This window comes from Pieris rapae, chromosome 14 (genome assembly GCF_905147795.1).
Source record: "Pieris rapae chromosome 14, ilPieRapa1.1, whole genome shotgun sequence".
Classification (NCBI taxonomy): domain Eukaryota; kingdom Metazoa; phylum Arthropoda; class Insecta; order Lepidoptera; family Pieridae; genus Pieris; species Pieris rapae.
This window is the reverse complement of record NC_059522.1, coordinates 783,022-810,153: the sequence shown is the minus strand read 5'-3', so window position 1 is coordinate 810,153 and position 27,132 is coordinate 783,022. Positions and strand designations below refer to the sequence as shown.

The 27,132-nt window shown below is 33.3% G+C and overlaps 1 protein-coding gene across 7 annotated transcripts in view; it reads left to right on the top strand.

The window, feature by feature from the left end:
- Positions 1-27,132, top strand: part of LOC111003471 (homeobox protein cut) — a 121,163-nt gene that overhangs the window by 17,742 nt on the left and 76,289 nt on the right. Inside the window, exon 1 of one of the 7 annotated variants that reach the window (XM_022274006.2) lies at positions 21,486-21,660. The exons of the other annotated variants lie outside the window; for them this stretch is intronic. Coding sequence (XP_022129698.1) covers positions 21,610-21,660 — 51 coding nt within the window. The 5' untranslated portion in view covers positions 21,486-21,609. Of the gene's footprint in view, positions 1-21,485; positions 21,661-27,132 lie in introns of those variants that run through there. 7 annotated transcript variants of the gene reach the window in all.

The following is a 27,132-nucleotide window of genomic DNA, read 5'->3' as shown; positions in this document are numbered from 1 at the left end:
TGGAAAACTAACCTAATTTACTTTATTATTGTCGAATAACACTCCAATCTCTATTACAGACACATACACATACTAGTGTTAATAGTGGAACACAAGAGTGTACCACTATTATATTTAACGTGTTAGTACAATTCAAAACTTCTCTTCGATAATTTAATAAAAATAAAAAGTAAAGCTTCGATTGCTGCTGATGACGGACCACTCTGGCCTGAATCATCAGGCTGATCGTTTTTTAATGATATTTTTCACAATCGGTGCAATCATTGAAGTTAGATAGTCTTAAGATTTTAAGCTAACATGGACCTTATCGTTATACAATTAGGTTCATTTTCCAACGGTTCATCAATTTGATTGAGGAAAGTGGAGCAATATTTAAAATTATTTGTTTTTTTTTATTAATTTTACTGTGGGTCACATTGCCCGCGCTTAACAAATCGGTCAAAAAGACTTGGCGTGGCCCAGTGGGAAGAAAAAACAGAGGTCGCCCATCAGAACCCCGGGAATATGAATAAAAAGAGAATGGAGAGATGAGAGACAAATGGAAGAATTTCAAAGCCTTCCGTTATATTAAATATCATATGTAATTCTTATAGTACTTAAACACAGGCTATTTTTAAACTTAAAATTTTACGTGTTTATTAATAACGAACAATAAAAAAAATCGCCAATCTTATTTTTCAGCACATTTGTATTTTGTATGCTTCATATGTGTTTTAAACATGTGCAGGAATGCATTTCCTAACCTTTATATGTGAGAACATATATAACATATAACACTATCAAGCCTAAGCGATCTAAGTGTAATTAAGTGTAGCATAGACAAATCGCAAATGATTAGAAATGCGATCTCACTTCAGGATTCGAATTAACTCCGATATATTTACGACGTATTTTATTTTAGTCGTACCCAATTAACCTTTCAGTTGGCGACATCACTTAACGTCCGACGTAATGTCGTCGTAAATCTTCTACACGATCGGAATTCGCTCGCGAATATCGATACGCAATTAATCGACTGCTGGACAACACTACGAAATTAAATGTGGTTATTGGAAACAAATGCTTGATATGTGATGTTGCTGAATTCAATTATTTATTAATAAGTGATTTATTATTATAATTACCATTATATTATATAAGTAAATTAATAATTATAGTTTTTTTTAAATGGTTAACACTTATCACAAAAATATCAGAAAGGAGGTACAATACAGCTACTATGTATGTGAAACTGTCCACTGAAGTAATTCCGAATGAATACCAAATCTTTTAAGATAAGGGCGTACCAATTCGTAAAAAGCTGGAAACGCACTCGCGAGCGTCTGGTTTGATGAGTTCCTTGCCAGTTTCTTTTCTTGAGTGAGTTTTTTAAATAGGGAAACATCATTTTTTTAATAAATTGTCTCTGCTCAAAGACAATTTAACATTACAATCGACTAGGAGAAACCTAATTAACTAAAAAGTACCATAGATAAGCATACAAATTTAATTAATTTTTTCCCGACATTATAATCTATAAATGACATTGACATTTCTGCATCTGTCACTTCGTTCCAAACAATTTTTTCGTTATCATGAAGTGTGTTTATTTATTAAAATTAACACGATTTTAACACGCTAAGTAAAGGTTACATTTCTTTACAAAATCCAAAATTCAATATTGCTTGATATGCCGCGAGCGTTATTACTTTCGTTCAATGGAATTTTATAATTTCGGCGGCAAAACGGGACTAAATTTTAATAAAAACAGGTCTATGTATATCGAATACATTCAGTCTAGTATATGTATATGTATTAAATTTTTTTAAATTTGACGAAATGATCCTGATCCTTGGGATTGATTTGCTCCAGTTCCAACAATTTGTATGACTCAAAACTAGGCGATCCCTTTCTTGCTAGTTCTTCTTTCCCGTGCTAGACTTAGTAGAATGAGCTCGTCTTTTTGGTGTTTCATAAACGTTAAAGTTTCCTTTTTTTCTGTCATAGCACTTCTTTGTTCTTCTGCATCTGTCCTACACTGTTATCATCTGTGGTCAGCCCAAGATGTTTAAAGCATGCGATAAACCCAGATTTTTGGACATAGTCTATCAGAGCAAAGTATTGTAATTTGTATTAGTTACTTCATAAATTCCGAAGAACAAAAAAATTGATTACAAGCGGAAAACAAGCTTCAAGACGGGAGTAATAAAAAACGTATTAAACGAGTAGTTTACGTTTTTGCAGACGTTACCGAGAGGCATAAGAGTCGTCCATTGTTCGCGAACGATACGCATCGTATTTGAAATTGCTCGCACGCTTACCCGCCACAAGTAGCCTGAGAATTCATAAAACCACGAACAAATACAATGCGACATGCTCTTTCGCAACTGTCAAGAAAGCTCGACAATGCCCGGCTAACGTGTTACATCACTATTCTATTCGAAATTCAAATTTTGGAAGACAAAATAGCCGATTATTAATGAGTACAATGCCGATAAAAACAACGGATTTCACAATTCCATTTTTCAATTTGACGCGGCCGAGCAGCCGTCCGATCGAAAACATTTTTAGAACATATTCGAACTCTTTCAAAAGACGTTCTAGAATCGAAACAGCGATTAGTTTTAAGTGTCGTTCGAACTTTTAAAAATATGTCGCTCGTTCGAATTTTAAATTTAAACCGGGAATGCGTTCTAGTTCGCCTCAGTTTTACGATGTTTGTCAGTTAATGATTTTCGTTACGAAACTTTAGTGGTGTTATGAATTTATTGCGCTGTTCGATACGCGGCGTTCGAAATTCGAAACGGCGGCGCAGATAAAAAACGCTAAAATTCAAGAAACAGATACCTACGTAGATCAAAAGCGCGATGGGTTATAACGAGCAGTTGTGATATTTTGGCTGCAATTATTTGGTTTAATCGTCGGATTCTCGGCGGAAGCTTTATCCAGTTCGGATTCCTTGAAGGCGGGCCTGACGTTTTAATTCCTCTCCCGATTTGACGTCGGATTTGTATCGGTGACGGTTATAATCTGTCATGGCGGACTGTCATGCGCGCAATCGTTTGAGCGTTCTTCAAATAACTCTATAACATTTCAATTGTCTTTATCGGTTTCTGTAATTGAGTGGAAGCTGGTTTCCGAAAGCACGGAATGTCGTGAAAACATATGACGTCATAATGTTTTGTTTTGCTCTAGAAAACAGTTGTTCTCTTGACAGTCACCTACTTGGCACAGTTATAACAATTAACATCTATTCAAAAATATCTACGTTTAAAAAATCGAAACGGCAAAACTATGAATGAGTCTGACAGATGGTTATTTTTCCTTTAGGTAGGAATCATCAAAATTCCTTCCAAATCAGATTTGTAAATATAAATATTCACTAACTTACTTTCACTTCACATACTAACTTTAATTGCAGAGTCCGATGTATTAAGTTAGCAATACATCAGTTTAGTTGATAACTTTGGGTTATTTCCGTACTAAATCCCGATGCCCTTACAGCGTTCGATTTTTGAAATTCGAATCGCGTTCCAAAATAGCGCGACAGCTGAAAGATGACATCGCACCGTTTTTTATTACCTCCATCGTGTTTATGGCCAGTGCATTAGTTTTTTATTTTCATTTATTCTGTGATCGAATCTATTTCGAATATTTATATTTAGTTTACAACCGATCTCTTAAAATCCGCGTAACATTTAAATATTTTGTTTTATTGCCAGTTTTAAAATTTAAATCTCGACTAATCCGAGCAGTCGTTAACGTAAGTAGGAAGGGTTATTGGCATCGGCACAGCTCTATAAGCCTAGCTTTACAATAGTTTTAACTAAATATTCACTCATTTGAATGCAAAATACTATAGACATAAATTAATTGATGAATCCCAATGACACAAGTAGCTTCGGCCATTTGATCCATTCAATCGTCAATCGATAAATAAGCGATATCCTTTTCAAAGGAGGTCACTTATCGAATGAATCTATAATCGAAATTCGAGACTACTATATTCGAATTAACGATCGGGTTCCTTATTCAAATTAAAAATAATACGTCTATTTGAATTAAGAACGGAAATCAACCGTCGCTCGCGATTGTGTGAAGTGTGAAAGGATCGATTTTGAATGGGGATACTTTTTTAATCCCTATTGGAACTTTTTAGAGTTTATTGTTTTTGAGTGTTTAATGAAGGTCACCGCTTGCATATTTTTTGTGTACTTTATTTGAATTTCGAATTAATTTCGGGCACCGGGTCGTAAAAATACTATAAAACTAAGCTTAAAAACTATTTTATTGCTTTTTTAATGTTATTTATCGATTTTTGTCGCTAGATGTTCTAAAATTTAGACAAAGTGTCTTGATTTTATTACCGAAACACTGTTTTTAACACTTAATTATTGTGACTAATACAATTGTCATAAAGTAGATTGGTTTAATTTTATAGCGAAACCCGCATTGCATTATATGTATCGTTTTATCTTACGATTAAATTTACTTAATTTGCTTTTATTTCTTTTCAGGTAATAAAATTATGGTGTACTTTCCGTAAGTGAACAGTCTATAGAGTTTACTAAACAGGAGGATTTAAAAATGGAACAACAAATGAATGCCTATTAAATTAAAAAAAAAAACATTTGAATTTGAAATCAATTATTTACGACGCTCGGCCGGAAGGAGCGCGGTATTGCAACTGAGACAATTTTTTCAACTTTATCGTTCCCCGTTTGAATTTAGAACAAAACGAGATCGAACGCCCCTAACTTTGCCTACCTACCCGCGTGAAAATTAATTATTAATTTGTTTCCATTGCAAAGTCTCCTGGGGTGGCATGTGTCTGTTTTTATTTTTCGAACGCTTTAATAATGACAAAAGGTAATTTGTATCATTTTTTGCGATCGGTTTCATTACATTTTTATTTTCTATGTCTTTTTATTACAAATGGTCTGCTGCTTTATGGTCTGCCGATTTTGACTTCTATACTATATTGCTTTAATGTCAGAAAATAAAATGACAAAAATTGTTTGTGACAGACTGATATTGTACGAAAAGTACGACGACCAAACATCTCTATATCCTCTTCAGTGTGGAATAAAAAAGTAACAATGAAAAAGGCAAACACTTAGTCTTGGCGGGTTTTTAAAGATCAAAAGAAATGATACGAGGGAAACCGATGCCTTTGTGCCCCTCGTACTTAATACAGATACGTGTATAAGAACCTCATTACCAATATAAAGCATGAGATAGGTATTCGATTTTTGAATTTCTATGAAAATATTCAAACGTGTTATTATTTACAAAGGTATAGTGTAAATTAGTTAGAGTGTGTTGTTTCATCTTACATTGTCAAGTCAGAGAGTATATTCATAATACAATACCAAAAAGGATTTATATTTTCGTTTTAATAATTCAATCATATGAAATTCTAAATTTAAACTTGTATAAGACTAGTCACATTGAGTAAACAAATAACAAAAAGATTCCATATCAGAAACGTTCCAAATTCGAATGTGGCATTGATTACGTATACGTGTTATTCAAATATTAAGTTAAATTATGTGTTTTAATTCAAAAATAATTATTCTTAACTTTTCATTCAAATAGAACGTTAACATGTTAGTTTATTCGCGTCCAGACAGATAATGTAAAAAATTACATAATTCTAAATTCAAATTAGGGAAATAGAATCAATAAAGCGCGGTAAAATCCGCGCGTAAAATCACAAAGATGGCTCACTTAGGACAGTACGTGATCCGTTTGCGAAAAAAATATATTAAGCACTTTACCTTTGTAAGGGGAGTGTAAACAACGATGTTACTTCGATTTCCTTTCCAACTTTTCACTCGAATTCTTTATCTGTGGTTGAATAAGTGATTGGATGAATTGTTTTTTCCTTCTGTCGTTCAAACATTCATGTGTTAGTGTAAAATATTCGATATTTTTATGTTTGACAATACAAATATCAAAGACTATAAGAACAATGTCTAGTTAGTTAATGTTAATTTAAATTAACTAAAAAAATATTAATGATCGACTCTCAGTTCGCCCATACTAAACATGTGAAAGCAATCACGCGATGTCCCCGTGACTGTGAACCAGTCAATTGGCGGCCTATTATCAGATAATACTGATCAATCCGTTCTGATTGCACCAGCTCGATCGTTAGCCAATTGAAATCGATTTAGCCTCGGAATATAACTGTGTTCCAATTTCAAATTGTTTACTTTTTAATCTGTGTTTGTTAGTGGTAGTTTATATTTTTGTATTTATCTGTGCGCGAATTTAATTACTATAGGTAATTGGGGCATGGAACAGTCATTTTTTTTTTGAATCAATGACGATGATTTGTTTTTGGTTATACTAGTTTTCCCGCTGTTTTTCCATCGTACCAATGTTTATTACGTACCTAGTAAATAAAAGTTGTACAATTAATAGAAATAATGGCAAAGTTATTTTCAAATTGATAGGAAATTGTGACTTCTTATATAGTTAATTAAATAATTCAAAATCGCACTTTTTGAGTTAAATTGTAACCACTAAATCAATCAGGGCTGGCATTGAGTGGTCATTAAGATGAAAAAAGTCCGATCGACGAATCGGTATGGAGTCGGCGACTTTAAAGACGATTTTGACAATTAAAACGCCGCGAATAGCGCGCATTCGCACGGCGTGTCCTTGAGAAGAATTCGACTGTTTTGCCATAATAACCCTTTTTAATTGCGTATGACAACTTTTAATACTGTGTTTATTGTTAATTAGATTAAATTGTTCGAAATTTGAAATTACACTACGTTGACTGATTTGTTCGAAATTCAAAATTTCTTTCAGTGTGACCACTTAAGTAACATACATATATTATGTAGTAAAGATTTTGATTTAAATAATTTATGCCACATAGAAAAAATAACTTGTGTAAAAATGTTAACTATTTTGAAGAAGTTCATTTAAAACCAATTAAACTTTTGATGATAGAAAAAAATTAATGCCTAATCAAAAACGTCCACAGCGTATAAAAAATAATTACTATAAATATTAAAAGTTATTAATAAAATGGATCGCATAAAGCCTCATTTCCCATTAAATGCTTGTTTTCGTCGATCGTTTAAAAATGTCTCGTCCATAGTTAAAGGGCTCGTAAAATTAGAACTAGTCGTTATATTGTATTTGAATTTCGAATGTTTGGATTAGGGTTGTTAACCTAATGATTACCAAATTTTGTATAGATTCGTTTCGTCTCTCTCTGCCAAATGTCTTTCTGATAAGACGATGTTTAAGTTATGTGGTGAATATTTACTGAATTTTTGGCATTATATTACATGCGAATGCGTTAACAAGTAGGATATATAACAAGGCAACCGTGGATTGTGTAATTGGGTTGGGTAGACCTTTTCTCCTTTTCTCCTTTACACCTGGACCAAATCCAGAAGGTGCTAGAGAAGGGGAATGGACCTATAACCAAACGAGCGTGCATGATGAATGTCACGAAAGTGGATTAAGCGAGTGATGTCAGCAAGTGGAGATGTGTGTGTGTCTACCCCTTCGGGAAAAATACTTTAATAATCCGAGTTCAAAGTTAAATAGTTTTTCAAAAACTTCATCGCCGTAGTATCTTGTCAAATGACTTAATATTTATTTGAAATTGACGTTTCACTAACGTCACGTCACGTTTTATTTTGTAACGATCGCCACCCCTAGCGAGATTTAAGTGAAGGTGGCAAGTGACCGCGGTGTTCGTAAGTCACTGTTTTATAGTCTATAAAATTTTAGGACTACCATCTTTGTATACGAATAATCGAAACGGATAGATCGGAATTGATGTGGGTTTACGACAAAAAACGGTCGTAATTATTGGGAATTTTTGAAATGAAAACATAAAAATTTACTATAAATTACCGATTATTTTTTATTATAAACGGAATTTATCTCTGGGCGTACAAACAAAATCACGTTGAGTAAGTCTACGCGTAGATAACCCTCAACAATAAAAAAAAACAAAAAAAAAATACTTTCGTATATAACAACTTTTAATATTGTACTTATAGTTAACTAGATTAAATGGTTCGAAATTTGAAATCACACGACGTTCACAGCTTCGTTCCAAATTTAAAATTTCTTTCAGTGTGACCATAACATATTAACATAATGTCACATAGATATTGATTTAAATAATTTGTACCAATTAAGACAAAATATCTTGTGTCTTAAATGTTTATTTTAAAAAACAGTATATATTGTATTAACAATATTGTATTACAGTATTATGCAACTGATGATCAAGAATTTTTAGAAGCCAAGTATACTTAATTCCCTTGACCCTGACCTAATAGAGTTAGCAGTTGAACGTTTGTTACAAAAAGTCTTTTATTTTTTTTCTTTATTATTTTCTCACTTAAACAAAAGAGAACTTTAAAAACTATATTGTTATTAATTCACCGTAGTATATGTATAACCTAACTATGTAGATAGATAGAACTAAATATGTAGATAAAGTTATATGTATGTAAAGTTTTTATATACGTAAAAGATATATAGTACTGATATTAGGACTGATGAAACAGATTATATTTAGAAAAATACTTTAAATAAAAACACTTTAAAACGAAATTAATCTCTAGATATGCAGAGTAGTGTTAGCCTAGTGACTTCAGCGATTCCCATGTCTGAGATTTGATGCCCGGCTGTGCACCAATAAACAGAAATCTGAGGTCCAGACCTAAATACCTAGGAATGCCTCGGTTCTCAGTTTTTATCTCAGTACTAAACTACGTCACACAGTGCTTCAGATAGATTTGTTTGATTGCCAAATGTCTTATTAATTCTGAGTCAGTGGATTTCCATTGAAATTCAGTCTTTGGGTGTATTGTGCGACAATTGATACACTTTTTAGTGATAACACTATCAGTTTAAATTCTAAGTGCAAATTACGAATCACTTGTTTTTTTTGAAAACAGCGAATTGCGATCGCTGTTTTCAAATTTAGAACGCCAAGTTTGAATTTAGAATTTAACGAGCGGGAAATGAACAGAATAAAAATAGAAAAATAGAATAACGTAAGAAAGCATTATCATAACAAAGTGTCGTATCGAGTGTTTGCGGGTGAATCGACAATCTGACAAATTTACGACCGATCGGGGTGTATTTAGGGATGGGAGGTTTATCGATATGTTTAAGAGTTCCAAGATTTTTTTTATAATATAATAAAAACGTAAATAAATGGTAAAAAAATACAATTTTTGACATTTGCCTTACCCAAAGTTTTTTATGTTTTAACTATACTTTCCTCTCATCTAATCCTGTTCTTCTTTTCTTCTCTTCAGGGTTCGTTTAAGTAATAATTAATATTTAAAAGATTTTTCCTTGTCATAAATTGTCGTTACGTCAAATAAATAAATGTTACAAAGTTATCGACATCCCCACATCCCCAGCAAGTGGCCCTTTCGCATGCAAATTCTTCGGGATTTTTTTGGCCCGGATATTTCCGCCTATTTTCCCGCTCAACGCACTTCCGGTAGAGGGCGCCGCCCGGGACGTTCGGAAATCAAATGATACAATCGGGCCATTGGTTTCGCGAATATTTTATTTCTTTATTGGGCTTATAATACCATTGTGTGTCTGTCATTTCCGCGAAGGGAAACAAATATGTTAAGAATGTCAGAATATTTTCCATTTTATTTTCTTTGTGTATGAAAAATAATATCAAACAAATAATTGAGTCAAAAACTAAGTGGCTGTAGAACACTGGTTTTATTTCAGTCATCGTTGTCAAAACAGCACAGGTGTCGATTGTCTCTCTAATAGGCTGTGATATGTCCAGTTCAGTAATTAGTGATAAGAGAAAAAAAATTTTTTTAATATTGCGAGTAGGCTCGCAATTTTTTTTTAAATATCCAACAGTAATTCTTAAGTTCCCTTAATAAATACCATTTTTATTGTCTTGACTGAAAATAGATAGCCAATACCAGATGTAAGGTGTAACTGTCGGGTTTGATTCCCGGCACCTGTTGTTTTCACATTACCCATTAGCAACGATATTTAATACTATTGAACTGGATTCGATGTTTTTACAATTGCTAAAAATATCACTTTTTCTAGGGATCAAGATAACACCTTCATATAGAATTTCTTAACATTATATGTAAGAGAGGCAAGCGGCCAAGAGTTCTCACCTGATGTTAAGGATACCGGCGCCCATGGGCACTGAAATTGCCAAGGCTTCAAGTGTGTTGCCAAAAATAGCTATACTCTTTCCTTGAAGCCCTCTTAGGACCCCCTAAGTCAAATTAGTTCGGAAATACTTCAGTGGGTTGATTCGATGGTGATACGGATAGTATACAATATTCTAACTAACTATGTTGAATCTCAGCTGGAGAGTCAGAACAACACTCCAACTTTTGTTTCTAAATAATACGAAACCAGTCTGTATCTAAAAAAACGCTGATACAAACGTATTAGTAAAATCTATTGGGCAACACGTGATTCGAACTCCCGTCCTCGGGCATAGTTTTAGACATTTACAAACAAAACACTCATACAAAAAAATAAGAAACAATTTTTTTAAAGAACAATGCATGTTGTATTAGCCATTAGCCACTAGACCAACAGTAATATACAATAATATTGCCGAATTGATTATGAAAACATCCCCTGGATCGCCCCTAACAATAAAATACCCTGGTCAACCGCAACTCAATAAATACTTCATTCGACCTTCGATCCCGCCCTTGGGGAGACTTTGAATAAGCAAAAGCTTTGGATTTTCAATGTTAAGTGTTTATTCGAAATTAATTAATAAAACAAATAATCACAACGTAAGTAGTTTTTTTATACAGAGTAAATATTTTTTAGCACTGTCAAAAATGTCTAAGTAGAAGAAATGGTTTTTTTTTAGATATATCGCTTTTATTTTTATTTATTTATTTATTTATTTGACAACTTTTTGAAAGCAGTACGGAATAGTTTCTGGCTTATCTTCCCTTCACTTTTTCTGATATCAGTTTCACTCGTAGACACTTAAAATCGTCATTTCTATTGATTAATTTTAAATGAAACTTTTTTACTTATTATATCGATTCACACCGGTCATAGGTTTGATCCCCGGCTGTGCACCAATGGGATTTTTGTCTATCTACACTAAACACTCGCTGGTACGGTAAAGTACTAAAAAAATACACTAATGTTGATCATCGATTTGCCAAATGATCACGGAAATCTGAGGACCAGACATAAAATCTTGTAGCGCCATAGTTACTCTCCCATTACTAGTTTACAAACTAAATACTTCCCAAATACTTATAGTATTTTATTGTAATACGAAGTGTTATCTGACATTCGGGTAATGTAATAGACAACAAACTTACAAAGTTCAAAGGTCAAATGTTAACCAATGGTTTACAAACCGGAGTAAACTATTGACCCCTAATTAAGGCGATGGCCCGTGTCAGGATTATGTAATCCGGGATTATTACGATAAAACACCTCCTGATCGCCTCTTGGCATATTAGATGGGTTAACTGTTAGTTGGATAATGGGAATTTTCAAAAATAATTTATGCGGAAGTCAAATACTTTAAGCACCTGATTTCGACGTCTTTCTTTGCTAATTTTTCTTCTTTACATGGCCTGGATGACATCGCTGGTAATCATTAAGCCCGTTGCTCCTTATAATATCACTACTGTATTTCTTGTTACAAAGCGTGTACAAAGGTTTTGTTCAGAGAATCATTTATTCAGAGATCATCTGTAGAAGCCTTATCTGTTGTTAGTCATACGCTGCCAATGGACTTTCTCAAAGTCGTCTTTTAATTGGTACGATCTTGAAGGACTCTCAATCGAATTGTTTCGGAAATACTTTAGTGCCGCTGGTTTCACATAGTGGCAGCAAAAACTATCTTAGAACGGACAGTGATGGAACGAAGACGGATGATAAAATATTTTTTCTATGAATAAACAAATTCGAGAAATCTTGGCAGTTAATTGTTTAATCTTTACAATTCGATAAAGTGTGTAAGATCAAAATCCTTGTGTAACAAGGAACGTATGGAAAATAGTGAACGTTTGGTTATAAAATAAAGGAATTTATTGATAATTTAACTAATACCACAAACTAATCGAAACTTTAAACCACAAGTTATTTCCTGACTTTTGGTGATAATATAACCACACATGTCCCCTATTGATACATTGAAAACAATCCCCAAAAATCATGATTAAAACTTCTAAAAAAACATCTTTTTTGTATGTATGTATAAGTCCATTGACCGTGGCATATATCACCTCTGTGTTTCCACAACTACAGTACTTTTTGAGCCAATTCGTCACAAAGATATCTACAAATAATATAAGAATTTGTCTGAAATTACATTTATTTTAAAAGGTAGAATTAGTACTTACTACTGTAAGACAAATGTGTACGCCATATGCCAAATTTAGTTTGTTCCACTAATATATTTTTGTATCTTGCAAATAAATTATTATTGTCAAAAGGGATGAGGAAGAAATCGTTGTAACTAATTACAAAAATATGAATAAATACTCCATCCCCAAGTCGGTTAATCCTTAAAATAAACAAACCATGGTTTATTATGTTATTCCAAACTGTTTTAATAGTTATTTCTGACTAAAACATGATACATGTGGCGGACTAATCACCTTTTTTAGTTTATTTATATTTTGATTTAATGAATAGATGCTAATGAACTATGGGAATGTATTTTCGAGTTACATCCCAATTATGTACTATTTATACAGTATTGATGGTGTTAAAACGCCGGCTACGCATTCTCGAGCCCGAATTATTTAATTTGAAAAATATGAATATATTTTTTTATTTCACAGGGAATCTATGGGCCTCAGGTTTCAGCCAAGTAGGTGATCAGCCTTCTGTGCCAGACGCTGTCGACTTTTTGGGTGTAAGGGAAGCCGGTTTCCTCACACTGTTTTTCTTCACCGCTCCAGCGAATGTTAAATGCGAACATAGAAAAATCCATTGGTGCACGGCCGGGGATCGAATCTATGACCTCAGGGCCGAGAGTCTTGACCATCCAGAATCCATTACAGTTTCGACCAACTGCTCCTAACGGGGAATTTGAACTTCAATATTTGGTTCTTACGCTGATTTAGGCGTTTTGTTGTTCTGGCATACTGAAATATCTGTTTGATTCATTTCGAAAACCACGACTCATTTCATTTTCCCGTTTTCATTTGTTTTTTCTTTGCGTCACTCTATTTATAAAATGGAAAACGAGAACGACAATGCACAAGCAACTGCTACCAAATCAAAGAACTTTCAATTGCAATGTCTATGATAACCATCGTACTCCCTGGACCTTGCTCCAATAGATTACCATTTATTTCGAAGTTTGGATAACTTATTGCTTGGTAAAAAATTCAACTCTAATAGGCCAGTTGGAGAAGATTTTATTAATCCCATCTCGATGGTTTTAGTAAAGGGATCAATCAAACCAACGCAAAAGTTAACTAGGCACGTCGCCAATTGTCATTATCGCCACATAAGGTGCCAAGTTGATCTGTGCGTGTTGTACCTACCTATCTATAATATGGCAAAATGATTAATATTCTATTTAAAAAACACGATTTCTTTCTCCTATAAAAATCAATTTCATATGTAAGGAAATATGAAAAAGCATAAAAAAACTCATGTTCGCTAAAAAGTATCAGTCAGGTTTGCCTGTTATAAAAAAGTTATTTCTTTGTTCGTAGTTTTAAAGGAATCACAGTTATGATATCACACCCCGATCACGAATCTCTTTAATTATCTATTATATGACTTAATATAAATTCATTCACCTATCATGTTATTAATTTGCATAAAAAATCACTATAAATGCTGAACACACTTGTCTAGGCATCGAGGATAGAAATCTAGACTTTATAATCTAGGATTAAGGCGTAAAATCGTATGCATAGCCACGTCTTCTCGTCTAATAGTTATTGTGGGAAATATTATATTGTAATTCCAATTTCAAATATTGTGAATATTTTTTAATCTGTAAAGTAAATGTCAAACTTAAATAATGGTTAACCTACCAAAGTCTTTTTTGTGACATTTGATAAACCATAACTAATAAAATCAAATCAAAATGTTTAATTTGTGATTAAGACGTCAAACTTAAATAACTTACCAAAGAAATTTTTGTGACCAAAAAGCATCCTATCTGTATTTATCTATAAACAAAACATACTATTTGAATACTGTTTTATTATTGAAACAACACCTCCATTTCTTTTCTAAGAATTTACTTAAGAAAAGTGCGCAGTTACAAAGAAAGTTGTCTTCATCCCGCGGCGACAGGGACGCACATACCAGGACCACACACGTTAGAAAGGGACGACACGTACACCGATAACGCGTCAATACATTCCTTCAGAACGCTACATTCGAAATTCAACTTTGTGTTAATGCAATAAAGATATATTTCGTTTGAGAGACTTAATGGAAAACCAATATCGCATCAATATGTTGAAAGATATGACCTTACAAGCAAATTTCGACTTTATTTCTTAGAGTTAAAGTAAAGAATAGATTTATTCTAGTTTTTAAGAAGGCGTTTTCGATATCTTGGAAGATAGTGAGGGCGTTCGATCGAATACCGATACTTCGAAAAGCGATACGTATATCGCCTGTAACGTTGGGCGTGTTCGGACCACGCCCATCGATTTTTTCCATAAAACCCGTATTGGCTGATTTTTTACTTATTTAACATGTTTTTTGTTTCAGGTTCGTTTTTGCTGGTAAATGGCTTTTATATAGTGAGTTTAATCAGAGTTTCTTGTAGCTTTTCAATTTCCATTCTCATATTGAGTGTGATTAAGGGATCTATACATCCTGTATGCCATGCTTCCATACAATAATCTCCTATTTCTTTAAAGGGTTACGTCAAAAGTAATATTGAAAATGTCAACCCTACATTTGACATTTATTCAAATCAAACTCGCTGCCGTTAATTCGTATTGAATTACAACGCTAAAACAATTGAATGCAGAACAATATTCAAATAATCGAATCGCAATTCTAGTTGGATTTAAATTTCGAACCGGATAAAGCCATTGTTTTTTATTGCATAAGCGTTGGTATAGTCTATATTTTATTTACTGCCAGTATTTTCGGATTATTTCACAACTAAGGAATGATTCTCACGATTAATTGTCTTCAGTCGGCAGTTCATGTCTGAGCGCCGTGGTCAGTATGGAAGCGGTTTCTCTCCAGCGCCTGTCCTATCAAGTCCATGGTCCATCTGGTTGTTCCCTATTCTCCTCCTGTGTTAGCAACAACGAAAAACAATTTAGTAATTTATAAAAAAATACTAATAAGTTAATATAAGTTAGTAGAAAATAGGTTTTTTGTAATTAAATTAGTTACGAACCAGCTCAAATCAAAAAAGGGATACGAAATCTATTTAAATTCGTTCGATTCGTTGCCGGAGCGGTGATTGATTCGAACGATACATCACTAGAGGAGTTTTTCTATGAAAAATTGCTATAATCGACTTAAAAACTCATTAGGGCCAAGACAAAGGCACCGCTCGTTCCATGATCGAACTGTGATTGCCTTTTTTATGTGTCCTTGTGAACGAGTGAATGAAACTTTGAATGAACGTATTTGAATGATGAACACAATTTGGAAGAAGCATATTAAAGTTGGTCCTTTTATTCACTTTTGCTTAATTTTTTTATGTACGTTTCTATCTAACAGAAAACTATATAAGAAAAATCATCATTGTTTTAGCTAAAAATATATTTAAAATCCCTTAATAGCTGATATAAAAAAAACTTTTTGCGCTATATGTAAAACATCTGCAAACCTATCACTGTCAAATCGTTCAATGCATTTTGACAGCTCACGCCATTAAAAAAACAAAACACTGCGCGGTCTCGCGCGCTTTTGTCCCTTAAGTTGACAGCAGGAAGCGGACCATAGACTGCAACCATAGACATATTAACAATTTGAAAAAAGTTCTAATTTGAATACGCAAGGTGTGTATAGGGGAAACCTAAAAAATCACAATGGCTGTAATTCAAATTGAGAAAAAAGTTTGTCATAGACTGATAATTAGGGATCCTTTGATTTGGAGCTAATTTATTAATAATAATCTATTCAGAGAATTATTAATAATTCAATGGGGCTACAACCCTTAATCATTTCTCCAGTAAAGACATTCATTCCGATTTATTATACTTAAAAAATTACAAAAGTTTCAACACGCTTAGAGTTGGGTTTTTTTCATGTAATTCGAAAGGGCGTCGCCGGCCTTTGGTACACTCCTTGGAACAATGTTGTGGATCGACCATCAAGGTGATATTGACGGGTGGTAATACAAATATTAAAGTGCAATAAAAATTTTCACTTGGACGACTCATATATTATTATCTGTGGTTAACACATATCATACAGAACCAATGATCAAAGTTCAGTACACGTCTAACAATTTGAATATGTATCAGATCACAGTATATTTGAATAAGTATTAAGTACATTAATATTCTTTTGTGATAATTTCAAACTCCAAACTCCCACGTGGCTATTGTCTCCAGACTTATTGGCTCATTACGCGACGCTTCGGTTTTAATTTTTGAATTTAGAGTCGCGATTGATTCGAATTTCGAACTGGAGTGACACTATTCCAATTTTAAATTGTTTTGTTTGCAAATATCGATATTTGATTAAGATTCCGTAAAAAAGGACGTCCACTGACCGAATGACCTCTGATAAACATTTCGGTCTCGTGTTTGGATGCCGTCCAAATATATCATTCGTTCCGTTTCGATCGCCATTGATTCTAAAATCAAATATCTAAACTGACATTTAATGGTAACTAAAACGTCTGTCAATCTCAAGAGCCACCTGTCATCTATATTTTTAAAGGTCAAAATCGGAATATTGCCAGTAGTTTTGAAATATTACAATTTATATTAAATCTAACTAAAATGTCATACATCTTGAAAAAAGCCGTTGCATCCGTTAAAATCGGTTATCGTTCGAATTTCAAACCCAGCTTCCGTATTACGTTATCTGTGAACAATGGCCGCCCACGTGTGCTTGCACCTACAAATTACGTATGTTAATAATCCTTCCGGAGCAAGACGCGTCATCGATAATCGTCTTTCGATTATAATAGTCGATTGCTTGTCATCGAATACATGTTTTGTATTGTAATGAGTTCTACCATAGGTTATAAATATTTAAATATCAAAATAAGTAAGCCATACAACCGTAGATATTGTTACTAGGAAATAATAAGAGGGACCCTATTCGTTAGGAAATATAATGTAATCATAGTTCTAATGAAATGTCACATGCAACCGATTCCCAAAGGTAATATCATTCAAAATAACAAATTGTATTAACTTTTACGCAACCCCAAGATGAAAAAATAAAGTCAAAAATGAACGAATCCACACCGCGTTACCGGTAATCGTGTTTTATGAGTTTCCCGCCAAAATAGACACAATATGGCGGCGGTTGACACGTATCCCCGCGAAAAGTTAAATTCGCTTGTTATTGGCATTCGCGCGTACATTAATTTTTTATTCGCGCTTCAAAGATTTATAAATACATTTTATGACTTCTATATGTGTTTCGTGAGAGTGCAATGCTTAATTAAATACTACTTATTAGATAAACTGACAATGTACTTGATATATTATGTCAAATGTTACAAATTATAATCGTAATAATAAAATAGTTATCTAGCCTATTCAACTGTGACCTAAAAATAATTATCGTAAATTTCCGTTCAATATAACAAGCACTGTCACAAAAATTTATCAATGGCAACATTGCGATATTTAGTTTGAAATTAGAATCAGTATCCCCTTCCGTTCGATATTTGAACTGCGCATTCGAATTAAGAATTACAAACTGATAAGCATTTATTTTGAAATCCCGTTATAAATTCGCGTTTAAATATTGTTCTAGAACACCTGAACCATAGTTATTCTTTTTTTGTAAAGGGAAGAAGCAATAACCATTAAAAACTTGCGGAGGGCCGTTCAAAAAGTTTCCTTTTCAATAACGCGTCTAATATTCAAATTAGAAGCAACTAAGGCGAGGAATTCTCAGCGATATATCATCGGAGCTAATCAGATTTTTCCTTGCGTATATTTCGTAAATGTTTCGGAGATTAAATAGGGTATCGGGATAATTTAGTAGTTCCATCTTTCCCCGTTTAAACGACAATGGAATAATGGTATTTTGGAAACGGAACGTCTTCAATTTGGAATGTAACATTTGTGGAATGCAATAATATTCGAATTCTAAATTTAAATCGAACGTCAGGGCTCATTCAAAATTCACGAAGACAATATAAGATACCGCGGGTGTTATCCGTAACTTGGCGAACTCTCAATACACGAGAGCGCCATAAAAAATAATTTAAATTGCTCTTACAGTGACTCGCTATCGCTTCGAACATTTGCATACTAAAATAATGCAAAAATCTATGCGCGGAACGCAGGGGTGCGCGTTCCCACTTCTGTGGGATTTAATTATTTTTATCGTTACACGTTTTGATCATTCCAATTATTAGTTAGATGCTACGTTTGATAGACAAATCTGTATAGATACTACTATAACTTATAATGTGTTACAATACTTTGGCCCTTTTTTTAGTTGTCAAGGTTGTATATAGCTAGTTTTTTGTAAACATTTTAGATCATTGATTTGTGTGAGTGTTTCTATGTACTTATCTATTGTAGCGATAATTTTCCTACTGTAATTTGTTCCATAAATAAATTAAAGCTTTATTTTTGTGACGTCATTCGTTTAAGTTATTGTACTAAAAACTTTTAAATTTTATTTATTTATTATTTATATTGAATAAGTAATTAAATATTTTTAAAACATCAATTTGATTTCACTGGACGTGTACGCGTGTTATAGGTACAAAACGGCTTTTCTCTTTTTTAACGTCAATTTGTGCGTATTCAAAGTAAGAACGGTTTCCCGTCGGCATTATCGGGAAACCGTCCGGCTGTCATTACGCGAATGGAAACGCGCGCTAGCATTAGACTCGGGGCAAAGAAATTTTATGTGTTATTTTTTTCTTGTTTTGAAATATGCGCGCCGTTCTGTTATTTATTGCCTCCATAGAGGTTATATTTCGGGAAGTAATGAGGTTTCTAAGGAAAGGGCAATTTAAATGCGCGTAGATTGAGTCGTTAGGGTACTATCGGAGAAATCGCGTGAAGAAAGCGCTTTTGATCGCGTAATTTTAATATTGAGGAGTTTTCGCCATCATTATAAATGTAGGCGTTGTAACCCCCAGTGTGGTAATGGACTATCTATCAGCACTGAGGTGAATTTTGAAGCGTCAAACACAGAGGGCTTAGGAAGACGAACCAATTTGCTGTAGGATCCTTAAAGAGGTCATTTATTAAAAGGCCGGCAACGCACTTTCGTGCTTCCTGGTAATGTCTGTAGCGGCGGTTTCCATCAGATTAGAACTACCCGTTTGCCTACTGTTTCATTTAAAAAAGCATTCGAACCTTCTAGATATGGATTATTTTAAAAATATTCGTATTAGTCAATTTTAAGTGAGCGACCAATATTTGTTATTCAAAGTTGCCCATGAGCAGTTTTGACATGCATCAGATATTAAACAATTAAAACCTGCCAAGTGTACCATGAAGTTCAACGGTATAGTGGTTGCGATGAATTTTTGGCTGTTTTATACTTTTGGTTCCGTATATTTCATATTTCTTTCTTAAATTGTGATTCTTAGACACAAATTATCCGTATTAGTCGTGATACGTAAAATAATCTAGGTACAGCTTTCGTGTCCATCGAAATAATGAAAAGTAAAAATTATTAAAGAACTCGTCTATAGATTTTGTGTCCGTAAAAAATTATTCCATATTTAAATGTATTAACCTAATTTCTCACCCCAAGGATTTGTAAAAACTTCAATAAGTTAAATTAATAGTATTGCGTTTAATAAAACCCTTTTAATCCAAGCCTAAATAGAATAACAAGATGAAATGATACTTCAGTCTTCACTATAAAGTGTCAAAAGTCGAATTTGAGTGAAACATTTTCTGCGTTACCCCGATTATAATTCGAACGCGTTAATTTGAATTACCGTAATTCTAAATTCAAAAATTTATAATTCGAACAATAACCGACGCGCTTAAGCGTATTCAATGGCTGAAACAATTTTTCTCATAAAAAGTGTTAGTGGTTTAATCATTTGAGACCGTAGTTGTATACATATAGAGACCAAAATTCAACGATACAATAACAGATCGTAAAACAGATAAATAATAATTAATTAAAAATGTATACCCAGCAAAGCGTTTCCAAACTTCGTAATCAACGAAATATGTGATTGGGATTTTTAAAATTTTATCGCATTCGGAATTTAAATTTCTTGATACGTCAAGTAACATTTTCTTTTAATTAAACATCGGACCTATTTATTAAGATTTACAAAATACAGTTCTTTTTTTCAAATCGTACAGAATCTTTGTGTAAAGCAAATTTATTTTGTAGCTTAATAAATATTCTTTTTTTAAATTTCTATTAATAATATATGCACTACATTCTTAATTCGTATTTGAGATCGAACACAACAAAAGCCATAGATAATAATAAGAAAGGGAATCGTCCCGACCTAAAATCAATGTAGCATATAAAAAGATTGAAAACGTTCTCACAGAATCAAATCGTACTTAATATGCAAATAATTACCCTTGCATAGGTCAATAAATTAAAAAAGGGGTATTAAAAATACCAGTTCAACTATTGAAAAGCGAATAAATCAAGTTTTGTTCTTTGATTTTTGGATATGCTAATATCAATAATTATAAGATACTATAAATATTCGATATTAACCGGTTTCGGTGTTTAATATGCAAGTTTTCAGATATGGGACAGTTCTCACGGGATCTGTGATCTCATCAATATTCATGCTCCTGAAAATACTCGTATTTAACACGTTTGATTTCTGGCTAAACAATTGTTTCAGGTTAATTTATTGGCTTTTAATGTCAAGTAATTAGAAGCTAAACTAAGCTTTAGGGTTAATATAGCAAGCAAATGAAACAAATTCTGTTTTTTTTTGTAAACAACAAATATGTATTTAAAAACATTTTCAAAATTCGTGTGTATATAAATTTATTTTCCCTTTTCTGAATAATTACTTAACACATTAATATCCGTAAATAAAACCGCTCCATTTTTCAAACCAACAAGTATAGATTAGCATTAAAAAAAACTATTTTCGATATTGTCAATGGATTTCGAGACATTGACATTTGGTTAAAGGCCGAGGGTCGAATTAACCCTAATCTTATCTCATTTTTCTCAGCCGACAATGGCGCGTCATACATTTAAACCTGTTTAACGATTGATAGGTCGAGGGTTGCTATCGATTTGCATATGATCTATGCAAATGACGGAAGTGTATGGGAATCTGTATTAATTGTTAAGATAAGGCGATACGCTATCTGTGAGGCAGTTACTCGCGCGCTTTTGCTCTGATGACGCGCGCGATGCGCTCCTAATATTTGAATTTAGAATTTTAAAGTTTTTAATTTCATAAACAGAAGTGACGTTTTTGTTTTTTTTGTGTTTTAATTTTTTTTAATAAGGTTTTATATCGTTACAATGGTGTAGTGACTCATGTTTATGGTGAAGGACAATATGATGAAAATTAAAAACTATTATATGGAGGTAAGGCAGCAGTTCAGTGTGTTTTCTTTTTACTTAATTGTTGCTAAATAATTCGGTAATATTTTATAACATACTTTTCCGTGACTTCATTTCAGTAGGTTCTATTAAGTATTTATGAAATACATTTTTTTAATTATGGTAAATCTTTTTTTAAATAACTTTTTATTATGTTATTAGTTTCGAAATATTTCGTAATTTATTTTATTTAATAATAACTATTATTATTTAATAATTATTAAATAATTTTACTATCTGTCTCTTTTTATTTCAGCGCAAACACTAAGTTAAAAACAAATACAATTAGTTTAAAAACTTCATCTGATTTTACGATGTCCTTTTAACAAACCAAAACCGACGTCAAAAAGAAAGAAGATCAATTCGACGCTATTTTTTAAATTTTAACTTCGTTAAAAATTAACGTCGTAAATGTTTTTTAGTAAGTTCAGTTGTTCCACGCATGCTAATTTTTTTGTCAACGCTACACGCATTAAAATTGATCAACACATAACGACGTTATCCACATAATGCGGACCCTACTCAGCGGTCAATTCGACAGCGGTTGCCAACCTTTTCCAAATTTCCACCCGACCCCTAATTTTCATCCCACTTTTTACGTCAATGTTTTTCTATAGCGATATCAAAACATCTCGGACGCGGGGCCAAGGGGAACGGATTAGGTGGACTGAAATCGTGATATAGGCCCTTCGACATGACTTGTCTTTATCTAATGTATGGGAAAGTAATTACTTGACCGAGATCCGGGCTTTTATTTTGACACTGACTCACACTGACACACGAAGGCATTTCAAATTTCAAAACTAAATTCCAATTTTAAAGTTTTTCTATAAATACGAAAACTTTTTAAATGCTTTACTTTTTATTTGTAGTCTGTGACTGCCTGTTTAAAATTCGAACTCTTCATGTTTGTTAGAAAACCGTAGTCCTTTTGTATTTAATTTCTATATTTTTTTAGTATTTAATGAAATTATTAATGGCCAATCAAAATATTATATATAAATGTAATTCCCAATTAGCAAGAATAATATTTAAATGTGTATGTTTGGATAAAATTAGAATGAATTAATCAAAAACAAATCCACCCCGGTCCTGCTTGAGCTCACGATTTTTACGCCCATATTAATTCCTTCATATTGACGTGGGCGAAGGGGGTGGGCCGAGGGGGTTGAGGCGAGATAACGCGGGAGACATAAAGCGTAGGAGATCGCTAATTCATCATAAGTTAAAGGGGTTTTTATGTACGCTCGGACGGTACTTTGTACGGAGCGCAAAAAAGGTTGGTGATGTCTGAAGCGATACCATTCAAAAAATTCTCAAAGGCAACGGAGATGAGATATTAATTAGCTTTTAGGTAATTTTATCTAACGTCTAATGTAAATGCATATTTCAGCTCTTTGAATATATTGTGAGCACGCGTTGCGAATGCCGCATTTGAAACGAATGAAAACGATATCTCTCAATCGACACACAATATATTGAGGAGACATCAATTGCGATGTCGTTTAGCTGAATCCCCTTTCAAATTGCAGTCTTAAAACATGACTGGAAATTTTGTGAAAACGCTCAAAAAGACCACCCCGAGGTGGAAAACAATCGCGCTGCAATTGATTAAGTGCACAGACGTTTTTTCTTCACGTTTAAATCCGTTTAAATGGGGTTGTTCTACGTTAAATAGCGAATTTTTGAATTATCTTTCGCATTGATTACGATGTTTGAGATCGTTTGTTTTAATCGAATACATCGCACAATTCGATTAATTCTTATTCGACTTTCATGCTTTCTGGAATCGAATAATTCAATGAAAATCATAAAGATTTTGTCATATAACATCTTCGTCTTTTTTGAAGTTTTGAAAAGATTTGAAGGACACGAAAAGACACATTGACATTTTAATTACATCTTTCACAATCAATAGACAACTTTCATATCTGTAATCATAAACAAAGAACACTAATACAGTTGAAAATAAGATTTAACATCTTTCACAATTAATAGACAATCAACGATTGTAGACAAAAAAAGTTCAAATTGAATTTTCGTTTCATCAATGTGCTTATTTTGGTCTTGATAATATTTTGGGCGGGAAACTAAACGTCTATTGAAGTGTCAGATATAATTGACAGAATTGTATCGCCAAAGACAAAAGTTTGAATCGAGTTCTCACTTAGTATAACTAGATCAATATACAATAATGCAATTATAAGTATTTTGTTTAAGAGAAAAGGGCGAGGGACGAATTAAGGGATCGATCGGATTAAAAGTGAAGTTTCGGATTTGAAAGTGAATTAATTGAGGATGGATTTTGATAAATACTCCAACGTTTAAGTTGCTTAACTGGTTAGACGAAATTCGTGATTATTTGCCAAAAATTTTCAACTTCGATTTTGGAATTTATATTTTAAAACTTATAATGATATTTTGATTTGCATTTGCAATATCCTAGGTTGCTAGCCTAAAGTTAAGCGTGAAAATCTTATCCATGAGGTCGTAGATTGAGTACCTTGTATCATACATCCATAACCAATCTTACTGACTTATTTACACCGTGTATGGCGTATTATTTCTATATTAATAACACCAAAAATAAAACTTTATCAATTAAAGTGAACAACCTGTATAGTGTTCAGACTTTGAAAGCAAAAAGACATGTCTATTCCCGTCTCAAGTATTCGATCCCAATTAAATGTGAACGTAGTGGCAATCGATGACATTTCCTTTGAACTGAGCTGATGTGTGAACTCGGCTAATACCTCGTGTGGGATGAATTAGTTACATATAAATTTGTATTTTTAGTCTCCTTGTAACTTCTGCTCGCCTGGTACTTCAAGTCAATATTTTCCTAATATTGCGCTTTTATTAAAAGCTCCTATGACAGACAGATGTATGTATGTGTAAGTTGTATAAATAAATACCATCAATATATTATTAAGTATGGTTTCTTTTATCAATTTTTTCGTTACTGCTAGTTTCGTTCACATCCCTGAGGTCGTAGGTTTATTCCCCGATACACCAATGGACTATGTCGACCCAAAAAGTCAGCGTGTCAGGCACAGGAGGCTGATCACCCTGACTGAGGCCTAGACCTTCAAAAGTTTAAACGCCACGTAAAAATAATAATAATAAATGAATATATATATATATATACATATATATATTATTTAAATAACCAATAACAGACTTCATTGAAACTAAGTCAAACTATTCAAAACTTCCACAACTTTTTTTAACACTGCCATCGCCCATGGACACATTGGCAGAACGCAAACTAGTGCGTTGACGGCCAGAGCCCAATGACGCGACGCGACGAATCCTGGCATATTTTTAATTTATTAATTTAAATATGTACTAGCGGATCCGACAGACGTTGTTCTGTCTACACGTCTTTAATTTCAAAATTTCAATTTTTATAATAAGCCATTTAGATGAAAATTATTATTCAAATGTTATGACAATATCTAACGATCCAGCACATGGTCACACACGATTTAACACAATGATAACAAAACTTTTTTTAAATTTCGGGACAGACTAAAATTAAAATTCGAATATTATTTAAAATTGGACACTGCGATGGTAGCGCCGTCTGTCGGATCCAATTTAAAACATTCCAAAATCAACAACAACTAATAAATTGAAAATTAATTAAAAAAACATTGTCCAGCGGACAAAATTGTGAATCTAAACCATTCCCAGATCCCCTTGAAGACACACAAAAAATTTCGTCTAAATCGGTCCAGTCGTTTAGGAGGAGTTCAGTCACATACACACGCACACCAGAAATATATATATTAAGATTAGATACACACACTTGTTGATACAACTGTATTACGATAAATGTTTTAACGAGAAAACAAATGTAGTCGATACTTCTAATTCTCATCGATACCAGTTCATAATTATAAGACGGCGACTTAACTCTGATGCCTTGTAGCTCATCGAGTTTCAAAACTTCGTTCACTTGAGCAATGTTTGCGCCCCGACTTTTACTCCTTAATTTATAATTAATACAAATTGGATGGCTGGCTTTTTGAAACTTCAAAAGTTTAAATTCAGTATTTATATTTAACTAGCAGTTACTGACGTCTGGAGTATCGGGTTCGATTCCTATTCTGGGTAAATTGTAATTTGTTCTGTCTAGGTTGTGAGAATGGTATCTTACATATGTCGAGACCAAAAATGGCGTTTCTTTAGCGGTGTCCATGGGCACAGACCATGACCGATTTTTAATGGGTAAGGAGGGCTTTTTGGAGGTCAAGGTAACCTGGTGAAGGCTTCAAATTGATTTTAACTGATTGGCTGGTTCTAACTATTTAGCAAACAGTTAAAACGAAGTTAAACAATACTTTATCGACAAATACATTTAATTACGAATTCTATAACACAATTAAAGTAATTAGAATGTTTGGAAAAATTCTTGGAACTAATAAATACCATCGACACCACAAACAAATGAAAACCGAGACAAAGATGGCAGAGTGCCAAACGGCTGGGCTGTCTGCGCGCGCGCAATCAATGGTCCCACTGATCCATTCACTGATGGATCATTTCGTCTTGATCATTGTGTAAATAGGATGTGTTTTAATTGGCTTTAAAAATATATTTGCCGAGCTACACCCTTATTAGGGCTGAGTCTCAGACTTCTGTATTCGCAATCTGTCAATCTAATATCCAAGTAGGTGATCAGCTTCCTGTGACACACGCTGACTTTTTGGGTTTAAGACAAGTTCTCCTCAATGTTTTCCTTCGAACAAGCGAATGTTAAATGTTGACTCTTTTAGCTATAGGGGCACAAAAACTATACAAAATTGTATATTAGACTGACCACCAGCGTCAGTATGATTAGCTACCTTATGATTGTGTGTGTCATTTAATACATTTACCTCTTTCTCTACGGTGAAGGAAAAACGTTGCCTAGTGATTTAATAATTGAAAATTGTTTCGCCCATGCCCAAAACCCCAAATTAAAAAGATCTCAGCTTACCTTCAAATATCAGCTCAAATTTACCTGTAATTATCTCCACCCATGATTTCACGAACAATTTTCTCTAATAGGGAACAATTTTCATGCTCATGTCAATTTTCCGTTTAATATTTCGTTAATAACGATTGACGCCATTCAAAATTAGCGATCAAAAGTTCACGGCTTCGATGTCTTTCCCCCAGCTTGGCAAAGATTAATTAATCTATCAGATGTGGCTAGAGCGGTGTTGGCCTAGAGGCTTCAGCCAATCTCATGAGATCATAAGTTCGAAACCTGTGCGCTAGTAGACTTTCTTGCTCAAATTTAAAATTCGCTCAAATAGTGAAGGAAAACACCGTGATAACAAAACCGGCTTGCCTTAGACCCAAAAAGTCCACCACGTATGTCAGGAGACTGCCTACTATATTGACAAATGTTGACGAAATTATACAATTAATTGATTTTTATTGTTTTATAAATTAAAACAAATTTGT